The sequence below is a fragment of the Salmo trutta genome, chromosome 20 (assembly GCF_901001165.1).
Source record: "Salmo trutta chromosome 20, fSalTru1.1, whole genome shotgun sequence".
NCBI classification, from domain to species: Eukaryota; Metazoa; Chordata; class Actinopteri; order Salmoniformes; family Salmonidae; genus Salmo; species Salmo trutta.
In genome coordinates this window covers 18,801,808-18,817,951 of record NC_042976.1, presented here as the reverse complement: position 1 = coordinate 18,817,951, position 16,144 = coordinate 18,801,808, and the positions used below count along the sequence as shown (strand labels likewise).

General features: G+C 42.2%; 1 protein-coding gene across 2 annotated transcripts in view; it reads right to left on the bottom strand.

The window, feature by feature from the left end:
• Positions 1-16,144, bottom strand: part of LOC115155636 (receptor tyrosine-protein kinase erbB-4-like) — a 567,818-nt gene that overhangs the window by 41,595 nt on the left and 510,079 nt on the right. The window contains exon 21 of one of the 2 annotated variants that reach the window (XM_029702449.1): positions 8,948-9,133. In XM_029702449.1, coding sequence (XP_029558309.1) covers positions 8,948-9,133 — 186 coding nt within the window. The remainder of the gene's footprint in view (positions 1-8,947; positions 9,134-16,144) is intronic. The other variant, XM_029702450.1, reaches the window with a different exon arrangement.

Below are 16,144 nucleotides of genomic sequence, written 5' to 3'. Positions count from 1 at the left end.
TTACACACTTATTTCATTTATTTATTTTTTATTTCACCTTTATTTAACCAGGTAAGCAAGTTGAGAACAAGTTCTCATTTACAATTGTGACCTGGCCAAGATAAAGCAAAGCAGTTCAACACATATAACATGGAGTAAAACAAACATACAGTCAATAATATAGTACAAAAATAAGTCTATATACAATGTGAGCAAATGAGGTGAGATAAGGGAGGTAAAGGCAATAAATAGGCCATGGTGGCGAAGTAAATACAATATAGCAATTAAAACACTGGAATGGTAGATTTGACAGTAGATGAGTGTGCAAAGTAGAAATACTGGGGTGCAAAGGAGCAAAATAAATAAATAAATACAGTAGGGGGCGATGTAGTTGTTTGGGCTATTTACAGATGGGCTATGTACAGGTGCAGTGACCTATGAGCTGCTCTGACAGCTGGTGCTTAAAGCTAGTGAGGGAAATAAGTGTTTCCAGTTTCAGAGATTTTTGTAGTTCGTTCCAGTCATTGGCAGCAGAGAACTGGAAGGAGAGGCGGCCAAAGGAGGAATTGGCTTTGGGGGTGACCAGTGAGATATACCTGCTGGAACGCGTGCTACGGGTGGGTGCAGCTATGGTGACCAGCGAGCAGAGATAAGGCAGGACTTTACCTAAATAAAAGAATAAATCAATAAAGCTGTAAATAAGGGGGCAATTACTTTTTCACACGGAGGATTTGGGTGTTGCATAACTTTGTTAATTAAATAGATAAAATAAGTGTACATTTTTTGTTGTTGTTATTTGTAAACTCAGGTTCCTTTATCTAATGTTAGGATTTGGTTGAAGATCTGATTACATTCAGTATAAAAAAATATTCAAAAATAGAGAAAATCAGAAAGGGGGCAAATGCTTTTTTTATGGCACTGTAGTTGGCTGTACCAGAGAAAGGAGAAAAGAGAAAGAGAAACCTGTAGGTACAATATCTAGGTCTCCAAGGTTGTGTAAACTCAATGTTCAAATAACGTATTTAATTGGGTTTGTAAGAAACCAATTGATGGTGCCATCTGAAGCTGAAAGGAATTTACGCGCTTGGCATAGCAGCCATCTCACCTCATTTGTTGGATATTAGACTGTCGCTGTGATGTAATTATGTGACAAGATCCTTTTCTCTCCTCTGAGGATTTAGGTATGCGAGTGTGTGTGTAAGACAGAGAGAGAAAGAGAGAGCGGAGAAGGAAGAGAACGAGAGAAACAGAGAGAGATGAGCACGTGTGTGTGTGTGTGTGTGTGTGTGTGTGTGTCAGTCAGAGATGTGTGTGCGTGTGTCCGACGTGTGTGTGTGTGTGTGTGTATGTATATGTGTCAGAGATGTGTTTGTGTGTGTGTCAGAGATGTGTATGTATATGTGTCAGAGATGTGTTTGTGTGTGTGTCAGAGATGTGTTTGTGTGTGTGTCAGAGATGTGTGTGCGTGTGCCCGACGTGTGTGTGTGTGTGTGTATGTATATGTGTCAGAGATGTGTGTGTGTTTGTGTGTGTGTCAGAGATGTGAGTCTGTGTGTGTGTGTATGTATATGTGTCAGAGATGTGTTTGTGTGTGTGTCAGAGATGTGTGTGTGTTTGTGTGTGTGTCAGAGATGTGAGTCTGTGTGTGTCAGAGATGTGTTTGTGTGTGTGTCAGAGATGTGTGTGTGTGTGTGTCAGAGATGTGTGTGTGTTCGTGTGTGTGTCAGAGATGTGTGTGTGTTTGTGTGTGTGTCAGAGATGTGTTTGTGTGTTTGTGTGTGTGTCAGAGATGTGTTTGTGTGTGTATCAGAGATGTGTGTGTGTGGTCTGGAGCTGTCAGGCTGTCATTTGTCTGTCATTCTGCCCTCATCCATTGTGTGACCTGCCTCCAGTCATCCATCGCCCTACTGTCTCTCCACCCATCCATCTCTTCCTGCCTTTAATTCTGCACTCCGCACTGTGTGTATGTATGCATGTGTGTGTGTGTGTTTGTGTGTGTGTGCACTGGCATGTGTGTGTGTGTAAATCTCTATAACCCTCTCTATTTCCTGCTGTCTGTTTGCACTTAGTGTTTGCTACTGCCTGCTGTCTCGAGGACAGTGAGAAACTTCTGTAACATACAGAGTCACATCGGGATGAAGCATATTCTCCCACCAATTGACTCCACTAGCAGAGCTCCACTATATAAACTAAACTATGCCTGCCCCCCCCCCTCGAAATAGAGCCAGGGATACACCCAAAGAGATGGACAAAGAAAAAGAGTAAGGGGGGAAAAAAGTGAGTGAAGGGATAGAGGGATGGAGTGATGGACAGACGCACCCTGGGATCTAAATAATGAGGCGGTGAGTGAGATGTTTGTTCACCCGGGAGACAGAGAGAGAGAGAGAATAGTGTATAGAGAGTACGAGAGAGAGAGGAAGACAGAGAGAGAGAAAGAAAGAAAGAAAGAAAGAAAGAAAGAGACAGAGAGGTAGGGAGGGAGAGAGAGAGATATATGTTCAGCTTCCGGAGAGATGTTTGCACAGAGAAATGACTTCAAGATGCATTGAGTCTTACAGAATACTAGGAGAGCTTCCATACAACGGGAGATGCATTGAGTCTTACAGAATACTAGGAGAGCTTCCATACAACGGGAGAAGAGGGGACTAGAGAAGATAACTAGTCAATGTCTGCAACGTGCCAACTAAACCAAAAAATTGTCAGAGCTAGATAGTGTGAACAAAATGACGACAGCTGTGGTAATAGCCGTCATATTGAAGGTCCATCTGTACGACAGTAATCCTCAGCTGTCTTTAGCTTCACAAGGACATGTACTGGATATGTGAGAGAGTGATGTGATAGAGATAAATACAACAACAGAGGACTGCATATGTTCTGTTAGCAATGTGAACCTCTGTCTATTTTCTAAGATCTCTACCTTCTGTTCAATTGTTTCTGTTCTGTTCTAAAAATAGAAATACAGTGATTCTAGTTCTATTTGTTTTAACTAGTTCTATTTGTCCCCATGCAGAATGACTGTGATGTTGATGAGAGAAATGAGACACAAGAGGGGATACAGCTCAGGAGAGATGGAGAAAGGAGGAGGACACAGTGAGAAAGAGAAAGTGTGAGAAGTGGAGATGTAAATAAAAATAGAGAAAAAAGGGAATAAAAAGCTCTGGAGTTAAAAGGACAGGACACACTGTGAGGTAGACAGAAAGCCAGGGATATACCTCAAGAAAGAAAGAGAGATGTAGAAGAAAAAGAAAATAAATAAAAAACAGTGCATGGTGGTGGCATATCCCCTGATTAATCTGCTCATTAGAATGTATCCCACGGCTTATTATTCCATTAATAATCCATTATGTGAAGGGCTGTCTGACGCAGAGAGAGACACAAAGAGAGAGAGAGAAAGAGGGATAGAAAGCGCAAGATAGAGAGGCGTCTCACCTCGCCTCCCAGACACAGATTAACTTCCCAGGAGCCTGGGAGCCTGGAGAGTCACAAATTGCCCTGCAGTGAGGGAGCACATTTACCTTGTTGTGTATTGAGTATAGTGGCGGAGGGCACATTAAGGAATGGGAACAGACACTCCCATATCTAGCGTGCACGCCCCATAGGTGTGGAAGTTCACAGTCATCTGCCGACATGGCGTTCATGTTCATTGCCAGCACCATGGAGTAAATAGTCTAAACTTATCTTTCTGTGTCCTTGTTATTGGATTGTACTTTCACCATGTCACGGACATAATACTGGCATCGAAGCGGATTCAGACTGGAATGTTTTGAAGAGGTTTAATGAGTAAACGCCAAAGTGGATTTTCCTTTTTCGACGCTATCATGGCTTTGATTGGGAAGATTGAGAAGTTTGTTAATGAAAAGGATAGCTACTGGGAGGAGTACATTGAAGGCCGCAATGTTTTTTCGTGGATAATGACGTTGATAATGCCAAACAGAAACCCATTGTGCTGCTGAGCGTGTTCTCTACATTACGTTCTCTTCTCGCTCCAGCCCTCCCTACTGCAAAGAGTTATGATGATATTGTGGCATCTCTGTCAGACATTGTGCATATATTTCATTTTCATGACTGTAAACAAAAGGCAGATCAGAATATCTCCAGTTTTATTGCTGGGCTGAGCCGGATTTTGGTGCACTGTAATTTTGGAGATCAGCTGGAGCCGATGCTGCATGACAGAATTGTTTGTGGGTATTAGACGAGTCTCTCCGGCGCCTATTGGCTGAGCCCAATATGACATTTAGAGTGGCTGAGGAAAAAGCCTTGGTGGCTGAGACTGCTGCAAATAATTCCCGCCTGCTTCACCCTGAATGACCAGGTCCTCTGGCATTCATCACACTGCACGTAGTGGGCCTGTGTGTGCAGAGGTGGCGGAGTCAAAGTCCAGAGAGGATGTCAGAGCCTGTTTCAGATGTGGGGGGGGCCCATAATTCCAACAGCTGTAGGTTTAGTGCTGCAACCTGTCACCACTGTAAATAAAGGGGACATATGCACTATATATACAAAAGTATGTGGACACCCCTTCAAATTAGTGGATTCGGCTATTGCTCATGGTTGAACAAAATCAAGCACACAGCCATGCAATCTGCATAGACAAACATTGGCAGTAGAATGGCCTTACTCAGTGACTTTGAACTTGGCACCGTCATATGATGCCACCTTTCCAACAAGTCAGGTCGTAAAATCTTTTCCCTGCTAGAGCTAACCCAATCAACTGTAAGTGCTGTGGAAAAGTGGAAACATCTAGGAGCAACAACAGCTCAGCCAGAATTCTTGCAAGACAATGGGGTATTAAGGCAACGGTTACAGGCCCAGTTAAAGATGCGGGGAATAATTTTGGTGGATGTGAGCTATCGAGGTGACCCCAGCAGAGACCCCTGCAAAACTACCCAGATTCGATTATCAAGGAGCATGAAAAAGCTTTCCAGGGGCTTGGGCTTTACATGGGGCACCCTGTGTCCATAGCCAATCGACCCTAAGTTCTTTAAAACTCGACCAGTACCTTTCACTCTCCGGCCGAAGGTATGAGGCTCTGGAGAAACTGCAGTGGTCCCTGATGTTTACCCCTTGCCAACGCTGGCTGAGCTGTTTGCGACGCAGGCAGGAGGGGTGGTGTCTACAAAGCTGGATATAAGACAAACCTACCAGCATCTAGGTTTGGATGATGATGCAAGGGAGCTCCCGAATATCAACACACACCGGGGGTTTTTAGAGCAACAAAGCTCCAGTTTGGAGTGTCCAGAGCAGTGCCGATTTTTTCAGTGCTACATGGCTAGCAGGCATCACAGGGGTCCTGGCCTTCCCTGTGGCTCAGTTGGTAGAGCATGGTGTTTGCAACACCAGCATGGTACTACTGGGAAGAATCCAGCCGAGCTGTTAATTAACAGGCGATTGACAACTGCCTTAGACTGGCTTAGACTGGCTGCACCTGGACTTCGCAAGTGAAATGGGTCTAAGGCAGGAGGATGATGCAGACAGGGGGCCACGGTCATTTAAGGCATTTTGAACCTGACGAGCTACCCTGGAGGCCCTAAGTGAGTCCCTGCAGTCATGGAAAAAGCCATTGGACCAGTCTCTTACCGGACTCGGACATCTGACGGTCAGGTGCACCGACACCATGTGGATCAGCTGCTGGGCCTGGAGGCAGCAGCCCCTTTTGCTGCCACCTCCTTCCTCCCAGGCCTGTATGCTCTGGACACTACTCCTTTAGGTGGCATAAGAGTGCCAACTCCAGAGCCAAACCCTGATACTCAGCCCCAACTTGCAGCTTAGCCCTCTCCAGCCGCAATTGGGGTGCCCACTCCACAAGCACAGAGGCTGCCGCCAGAGACTATTCAGGCACCTCCCTCACCACGCACAGTTAGGATGCGCCGTCCTCCCCAACGTTATGGGGAACCCATTATGTGACTGGAGGAAAGGAGTGTTGTGTATTGAGTATATTGGTGGTGGGCACAGACACTCCCATATATAGTATGCGGGTCAATTTCTTAAAAATTAGCAATTCAGTTACATATGACTTCACCCATAGTGAGGGCTAACCACAGAGCGTATAGAGAAATGGTATGCTGTCTCTATCTGACCTCATTACCTCGGGCCCCTGAGGGTCCACTGACTCACCCCTAGGAGAAGGCCTTTACAACCATCACAGCCACTGCCTTAGAAACACCTGGTCTCAGTCTCAAATGGCTCCCTGTTCCCTACATTGTGCGGTTCTTTTGACCATGACCCTGTAGTGCAGTGTTGAGATGTGATGTGTCTGTATCTGTTGTATCCTGTAGTGAATTTGCTGTTATATTGATTTATTGAATTATAATGTTTGTGAGTTGTTTGTTCTCAGGGCACCATTGTGAATGAGACGCTGGTCTCAATTGGGTTGCTCTGAATAAATGAAAGTGAAATACAATACAGAGAATAGGGCAATGCTTGGGAAAGCAGCCTTCATGTATGCTTTCCCTGTGCAATGTAAAGTAATAAATAAGCACTTTATTGGGGTACATGTATTTGTCATTTAGTAGTGGCTTTTATCCAAAGCGACTTACATTCATGAGAGCATGCGTTTTAAACATAAGGTTGGTGGCAGGAATTGAACCAACTATCCCAACTGAGCTACAGCTCTATCAACTGAGCTACAGTGGACCAGAACATTTTGTAGGCCTACAGCAAGTGTTGTTCTTTTTTTATTCCTAACGGTAACTAATGCTTTAAAAGTTTATGGTAGAAAACTCCCACCTCTATCCCTCAACAGTGCCATATCTATGAGCAAAAGGCATATTTTGTCTAAGATATTAAATCTACAAAAGAGTCTGCAGCGAGTGCCCTGCGTAACATTTTGGTTTGGGGCTGTGGGGTTGCAGTGGGGGTGTGAGACAGGGTCTCTGTGTGTATGTGTCAGTAAAATGATTCTGAGCAAACAGTATGGTCCAATACCTCCAGACCCAAGGTGATGTGAGCTGCTATCTTATTTACTTGTCTTTAAATTCAGAGGAATCAATTTGAGTCCACTGCCCTCGGAACTAAACATCCTCCTAGGAGGAAGACGTACAGAGACAGACGTCTTATTCACCCATCCAAGGATAGGAGGGGTGCATTTAATTCACTTGGCTTATTATTTCCTGGGGGGGTGCCAGGTTAAATTGGTAGAGCATTCTCACTCATGGGTGCAACAAATATAGCCCCTAACAAGGCACTCCTCCAAATATGTTAATGAGACAGAAACAACAATACCCTGCACCCACTAGTGGATATGATACAGTACTGTATTATGTCGGGTGAAATTATAGAAAATTCAAGGAGAGGGAGTACAAAAATGATCAGATTAATATTGCCATTGAGAAAATTCTAAACAAAACAAGACATGACCTTTTTAAAGGTCAGTCTCGCAAAAAGACGCATTCTTGCATTCTAACTACCCGCTATTCAAAGTGCTCTGAACAAATTAAGGGAATCGTTCACAAACATTGGTACATTCTAAAATCCGATGATGGTCTCGGTAATGTGTTTTCGGACCTTCCCTTGGTCGTATTCTCGCGGGGCAGAAATCTTAGAGACCAATTGGTACACTGATTTACCACCCCAAGACATTCCTGAACAATGTCTATTTGCGCCCCTACTTGATGGAAATTACAAGTGTAATGGCTGTGCTCAATGCAATGGCACTTATAAATGTAGATCCTTCAAACACCCACAAACAGGGAAATCGATCCCAATCAAAGGTGTTATTACGTGCTCCACTAAGGCAGTTATTTATCTTATAACTTGTCCCTGTGGTAAAAATGATGTGGTTAAAACAAAGCGTGAATTAAAAGTACGTATCTCAGAGCATCGTAGCACCATTAGGTGCAAAAACTCGACTTACCCAGTTGCAACTCACTTTTTGGAAGCAAACCACTCGATTTCGTCTCTGCGTTATATTGGTATCGAACATGTCACCCTCCCGAGGAGAGGGGGTGACCTTGATAATTTATTGTTAAAACGAGAGGCTGCCTGGATCTTTAATTTAAAGACCCTTGCTCCCTTCGATCTCAATGTAGAATTTGATCTGAAGCCATTCTTGTGATTATTGTGACTTTGCTATTGTAATTGTTTGTAAGCTTGTGTAGTCAAAAATGAATCTATTATTGTATGCTATCCATTTGTTTTTTGTATGCTGTTCTTTGTATGCCATTTTATAATTTGAGAATTAACCAATGATATTAGGCCATACTTGGCCATGATTACAGACACCTGTGTGTGTCTTTTGACACTATATAAACAAGTTACCCTGCAGAGTTTGTGATTATACCCTGATGAAGACAAGCTTGTCTGTCGAAACGTTGGACATTACATTTTTGCATCTGAGCTCCTAGAGTGTGCGGCTTTCCTTTATTTTCGGGTGGAATTATAGTACCATTCAAAATACAGCAGTTTTCCCACAATGCACCATTATTTATAGCAGGGATCATCAACTAGATTCAGCTGCGGGCACATTTTTTTCTTGAGCGCACGGTCGGGCGGCGGAACATAATTACAAATAATTTGTAGACTGCAAATTGACCGCAAGAAGCCCAAACAGATATAATGTTTGACTAAAACATCATTTCCAACCTTGCTTACATTTGTATACGATCATGTTTCTCTCTATTATGCGTGGGAATACTTAGGAACAAATTTCTTAAATTAAAATCACTTGGAGCTGATTTCCTGGTGTTTTTACAGTCTTATGTCCAACAATTATACTTTTTTTGCTCTGAAAAATTGGGGGACAAAATAAAACCATTGGCCTGCAGGCCGCCTGCTGGGTAACCCTGACCTGTAGTATGCTGCAGTTTTTTTTTATTGTTGATAATATCTAAAATTACTGTATAAATTACAGTTTTCCAATACAGTGTGGGTATGTAGAGTATGAGATACATATGAAAAAGGAGCACAAACAGAATGTTTCTAAGATTGCACTCAAGCTCCCAGACAAGATTTGACCATAACAGGTGAGTCTTACCTTGGCGATCTGGACACACCAGTTGAGTAGCAGCTGGGAGCCGATGTTGTCCTTGTATTCGTGGACGTAATCGAGCAGGCAGCCATGGGGCATGAGCTGGGTGACCAGCTGGATGGTGGGGCTCAGGCAGACCCCCAGGAGACGGACCAGGTGGGGGTGTTCCATGCTGGCCATGATCAGAGCCTCCTGGGGAACACACACAGGAACTCAGGCCCATGCAGAGACCATACAGTACATTCACCAATTTTGTCAAAATGTTGTTATTAACATAGCCTTGTCCAATGTTCTCTACCTATATAGTACTCAAAATACGCCAATTCATCTTAAGTTCAAAATAATACAATATTAAAATTGCTGGCAACCATTCAAACCAGGGTTCGGAACTTTAAAGGGAGTGCACCACTTATTTATCAATGCCAGAAACACATAAAACAGTAACTTAGAGCACCCCAAGTAAACATTCCCAAATTACAAACTCTTAAATGAGTTGTTATAATATTATGTTGTTCTAAAAGTTGGGTTTGAGGTTCTCTAAATCAGCTCTAACTTAAAAACTTCCACAATGCCCGGCAGTCAGCATCACACAATGAATAAAAAACAGTAAAAAGTGGGATACATTTGTTGAGAATGAAGCGGGCGAATTGGGCGTCTAATTGTCAATCTGCGGGGCACATTTATTTCATGACACCTTCCACAGCTACCATGGAAGGAGTGCTTCAGCAAGAAGTTTCTTCTCAAAGTGGATGCTGTCCCTACCATCAATGTGGCTTTTAAAGCAACTCAAACCACCAGCAGGACCAGCAGAGATTGAGCATTATCATGGACTTCAGTGAGCATGAAAGTCAACTGGGTAAGTGAAAGAGATAGCTTGCTATGCTAACATTAGCTAGATATAGTGCATTTAGCTCACGTCTTCATTCTAAATAACACTGATAAAACTAGCCAAATGTAAACACGTCTGCCAGCTGTTGGTAGCTAACAGCTGATGCTGTCATACTATAGATCAGGGATGGGCAGCTGCTTTTGTAGTCCTGCGGATACATTTCCAAAAACCAAAAAACATATATATATTTTTTAAATTATAGGAAGTCAGTTGGGTTCTCAACTTAATGTTAAGAGTTAAAATAGTAGAATATACAAGGTGTAATTTCGAAACTTGGTTGTGAGTCAGTTTCCACTGACAGTCACTCAATTAGCCCATGTCAATTTTTTGGAGGGTGATTGGTAAATTAGACTAGCCAGAAATACAACAAACTATTTGCAGCATTACTGCAAAATGGAAGAGGAAAGTGGAAGGGGAAAAAGTAAGGAACTTGTCTGTCGGCTCTGCATTTAAGAACATAATTGGTTAAAATTGTGATAAACTAAAAAGTATACCAGTTTCATTTCAGGACCAAAATATTTACAGCCGTGCCATATACAGTTGAAGTCAGAAGTTTACATACACTTAGGTTGGAGTCATTAAAACTTGTTTTCAACCACTCCACACATTTCTTGTAGTTGTAGACCTCCACAAGTCTGGTTCATCCTTGGGAGCAATTTCCAAATGCCTGAAGGTACCATGTTCATCTGTACAAACAATAGTACGCAAGTTTAAACACCATGGGACCACGCAGCCGCCATAATGCTCAGGAAGGAGATGCGTTCTGTCTCCTAGAGATGAATGTACTTTAGTGTGCAAAGTGCAAATCAATCCCAGAACAACAGCAAAGGACCTTGTGAAGATGCTGGAGGAAACAGGTACAAACACATCTATATCCACAGTAAAACAAGTCCTATATCGACATAACCTGAAAGACCGCTCAGCAAGGAGGCCACTTCTCCAAAACCGCCATAAAAAAGCCAGAATATGGTTTGCAACTGCAAATGGGGACAAAGACCTGTTTGGCCATAATGACCTTCGTTATGTTTGGAGGAAAAAGGGGGAGGATTGCAAGCCGAAGAATACCATCCCAACCATGAAGCATGGGGTTGGCAGCATCATGTTGTGGTGGTGCTTTGCTGCAGGAGATACTGGTGCACTTCACAAAATAGATGGCATCACGAGGAAGGAAAATTATGTGGATATATTGAAGCAACATCTCAAGACATCACTCAGGAAGTTAAAGCTTGGTCGCAAATGGGTCTTCCAAATGGACAATGACCCCAAGCATACTTCCAAAGTTGTGGCAAAATGGCTTAAGGACAACAAAGTCAAGGTACTGGAGTGGCCATCACAAAGCCCTGACCTCAATCCTATTGAAAATTTGTGGGCAGAACTGAAAAAGCATTTGCGAGCAAGGAGGCCTACAAACCTGACTCAGTTACACCAGCTCTGTCAGGAGGAATGGGCCAAATTTCACCCAACTTATTGTGGGAAGCTTGTGGAAGGCTAACCGAAATGTTTGACCCAAGTTAAACATTTTAAAGGCAATGCTACCATATACTAATTGAGTGTTTGTAAACTTCTGACCCACTGGGAATGTGATGAAAGAAAGAAAAGCCGAACTAAATCATTCTCTCTACTGTTATTCTGACATTTCACATTCTTAAAATAAAGTGTGATCCTTACTGACGTTAGACAGATGATTTTTACTAGGATTAAATCTCAGGAGTTTAAATGTATTTGGCTAAGGTGTTTGTAAACTTCCGACTTCAACTGTAGATTGCAAAATAGTTGGAACAAGATTTTTGACAAACCAATTCCATGGCGCATGGTTTATGAATTGATACGCAAAACGACACCGTTTTTTATTTTTTATTTAAATGATTATACTAAATTCTTGCAACCAGTAGACTGTTATTTATATGGGGGATACAACCTTCCCAGCTCTACAGATTTTGCTGCAAAGAGACAGAATCATTAGATCATTTGTTTTGGTACTGTCCATGTGTAGCTTGTTTTGGTCGCAGGTCCAGGAATGGCTGAAGAATTGCAATATTTACCTGGAGCTAACCCTGCAGATCGCACTACTGGGTGATCTGAAAAGTCATAGTCAATCAATCAATTATATAATAATACTTTTAGCAAAAATGTTTATTTTCAATTTACAATCTGTAGAAACAATGAGAATAGAAAGGTTCAGATCTTTCGTGAAACATCACATTACAGTTTAAAAATATATGTCAAATATAAATCCAAAATGGATGGTGTTAAGAGATAGATGGGAGGGGTTGAATGGAGCTGAAGGTTGGGACTAATAAGAACAAATAATGACAAGATAACTAAAGTAAAACATATTGTGTCCGTAAAGCGTATATGGGTTAAGAACTTTTGTAAAAAAACACAGTTTGAAAGATATGACAAATAGAAATCAAACCAGATGGACATCAGAAATAGATGAAGAGACTCATATAAAACTCATATTTTAGAGTGGACTTTTGTCCCCAGCACAAGGTGCACCTGTGTAATGAGCTAGCTGTTTAATCAGCTTCTTGATATGCCACACCTGTCAGGTGAATGGATTATCTTGGCAAGGAGAAATGCGTGCACATTTTTGGGGGCTGAGAAATAAGCTTTTTGTGCATATGGAACATTTCTGTGATATTTTATTTCAGCTCATGAAACATGGGACCAATACTTTACATGTTGCATTTATATTTTGTTCAGTATAGCTAAGTTTGTCACTGGTATGCACTTGGGAGGAGAGAATTCACTTTCTGTTTCATCTGCTGCTGGCTTGCTAATCAAATACATTTTTCCACTTGTAATTTTTATTCTATAAAGATTGTAATTGTATCAATATGTTGTGAATATTGGAGAAAAATCCTCGCAGCCGTATTCTATACTAAAAAGTGAAGTGCCACTTACATAGAAATGACCATCTTACGTTTGGGGCTTTCCGCCAGTCTTCATGGTTTTTACATGCAGGGAGTTGTCATGACGTTGGCCTGTGGGTAAGGTTTATGACCCCCCCATAAATACCTTTCTCCCTTCCCCTCTCTTACTGACCCTACTGAAGGACTGCTGTCCTGTTAAATATAGAGAGTCTGGGAACATCAAACAAATGGGGAAAGGAACCATATTTTGATAATAAAACCAGTTGGAAATATGCTTGATAACGTAATGAGTATGTATGTCAGTTCATTGTTATCTGAGACATTATGATTGATGACAGGACGACATAAACTGTACCTGAGAAAGTATACACCCTCTAGTTATCAGAGTCACATGGAATTGTTATGCAATTGAAATGTTTGATATTGAAATTGTTTGTTAGGAGATTAAATGTAATTTTAGCTTCCAAATGAGAGAATTGGGTTTTCATAAGGAAAGTGCCCTGCTCGATCAGTGGAGAGATAGGGGTTATAAACGATGAAACACCTCCTTCCTCCCTCTCCACTATATAAGCCTTTGACGAAAAGACATTCACCAGTTCCAGTACGGGAGGTCTGCAGCCTCTACGTTAGAAGGACACACACATGTCAAGGACAGAACTAAGCCAACCTCGGCGTGAGCTTGGATGGCGAATGGTATGAACTTTGAGCTTATTCACTACAGAAGTGATACTTCCTAGCCGTTGAGTTAGCCGCTGCTAACGTGGGCTAGGAAAGGACGGACGACGGATCCAGTCTAACAACCGGACGAAGATACCACCACGTATCCAATTTACCACCAGAGACATTCTTCCGAGTAACAGGAAGATCTGTTGGCCAACCCGGCCAGCATCTACGACCAATCTACCGAAGCGCAGCTCAGAGTAAATATTTATTGCATTTTCCTTTTCCAAATGGGCGGTAATTTAGAATGCATAAGATAATGTATTTACGATAGCATAGCTGCTGTTTCTTTGTTCCTAAGTCTTCCCGCCCTTTAATTCAAGCCCAACCCCCTTTCCTTTGTGTAACCAGCCATGATACAGGTTCCGTCCGCCGGGACGTTTTCTGTATGACATCATATGTATTCTGTGTATTTGTAATTCTGTGTGATTAGTTAGGTATTTAGTAAATAAATAATTAAACCCAATTTTGTATTGCTGATTCAACTTGTTAGCCAGGGTTCGTGAAGATAACCAAGAATTTACAACTTTCATTATGAGACTGAAAATAAGATAAGGGGTTAATATTGACTGCTATCGATGTAAAATATTACTAAGTATTTTAAGAGTTTATTCGGAAGATAACAGCTCTATAAACGTTCTTCCGTGGTGCCCCGACTTTCTAGTTAATTACATTTACATAATTAGCTTAAATCAGGTAATATTAATTACAGAGAAATCATTTTATAAGTTAGCATGTCATATCACTTAATCCGGCATAGCCAAAGACACGACAGAGTATACATTGAATACGTTATCTTGTTAGAGCCCATGTATATGACACATTATAAACTGGGTAGTCTGAGCCCTGAATGCTGACTGGCTGACAGCCATGGTAAAGTAGACCGTATACCACGGATATGAGAAAACGTATTTTTGCTGATCTAATTACATTGGTAACCAGTTTATAATAACAATAAGGCACCTCGGGGGTTTGTGGTAGATGGCAAATATACCACAGCTAAGGGCTGTATCCAGGCCCTCCGCGTTGGGTCGTGCATAAGAACAGCCCTTAGCCATGATATATTGACCATACACCACACTCCATGGGCCTTATTGCGTAAATATACAACACCAACACATAAATATACTACATGACCAAAAGTATGTGGACACCTGCTTGTCGAGCTCATTCCAAATTCATGGGCATTAATATGGAGTTGGTCCCCTCTTTCAGCCACAAGAGCATTAGTGAGGTCGGCCACTGATGTTGGGAAATTAGGCATAGCTCGCAGTCCGCGTTCCAATTCATCACAAAAGGTGTTCGATGGGGCAGAGGTCAGGGTTCCGTGCAGGCCAGTCATGTTCTTCCACACAAATCTCTCCCCCAAACTTTTGCCACGAAGTTGGAAGCACACAATGGTCTAGAAAGAATATAATTTTATGCTCTAGCGTTAAGATTTCCTTTCACTGGAACTAAGGGGCCTAAACCAAACCATATAAAACAGCCCCAGACCATTATTCCTCCTCCACCAAACTTTACAGTTGGCATTATGCATTCAGGCAGGTAACGTTCTCCTGGCTTCTGCCAAACCCAGATTTGTCAGTCGGACTGCCAGATGGTGAGGTGTGATTCATCACTCCAGAGAACATTCTTCCACTGAGTGCAATGGCGTCAAGCATTAACACCACTCCAGCCAACATTTGGCATTGCAAAAGGTGATCTCAGGCTTGTGTGCGGCTGCTCGGCCATGGAAACCCATTTCATGAAGCTCCCAACGAACAGTTCTTGTGCTGACGTTGCTTCCAGAGGCAGTTTGGAACTCGGTAGTGAGTGTTGCAACCTAGGACAGGAGATTTTTATGCGCTGCGCGCTTCAGTACTCGGCGGTCCTGTTCTGTGAGCTTTTGTGGCATACCACTTTGTGGCTAAGCAGTTTTTGCTCCTAGGTATTTGCACTTTATAATAACAGTGCTTACAGTTGACTGTGGCAGTTCTAGCAGTGCAGAACATTTATGAACTGACTTGTTGGAAAGGTGGCATCCTATGACAGTGCCACGTAGAAAGTTACTGAGGTCTTCAGTTGTCATAAATGTTGCCGTGTTGAATTGACCAAAACGCAGCAGGAATGTGGATACTCATCTTTTTAATATTTTAGAGCAAAGTATACACAGAAAACAATAAACACGAACAACTCCAGACAGGCTACTTACAAAATCATAGCAGTGTTAACACAACCACCCACAAACCCAAGTGACAAACATACTCCTAAATATATGACTCCCAATCAGGAACAACGATAACCAGCTGTCCCTAATCGGGAGCCACACAGACGAACATAGAAACACAACACCCAGAACAAACATACACAGACATCTTCTGCCACGTCCTGACCAAAATACTACACAACTACACCCTCTGCTGGTCAGGGCGTGACATCAGTAAGGCCAATCTACTGCCAATATTTGTCTATGGATATTGCATGGCTGTCTGCTCGATTCTATAAACCTGTCAACAACAGGTGTGGCTGAAATAGCCAGATCCACTAATTTGAAGGGGTGTCCACATACTTTTGTATATACAGTATAGTGTATTTGATAGGGTCCATTATCTGCTACCAGGACTTTAAAGCCAATTACCTCAGAATCATCTTTTTGCATATAGAACCTTATAGCCCAAAGCTCTCGATATGTCATGGGGTAAAGGAACTCTTAGGACTGAAATGTATTTTAAGCGAATT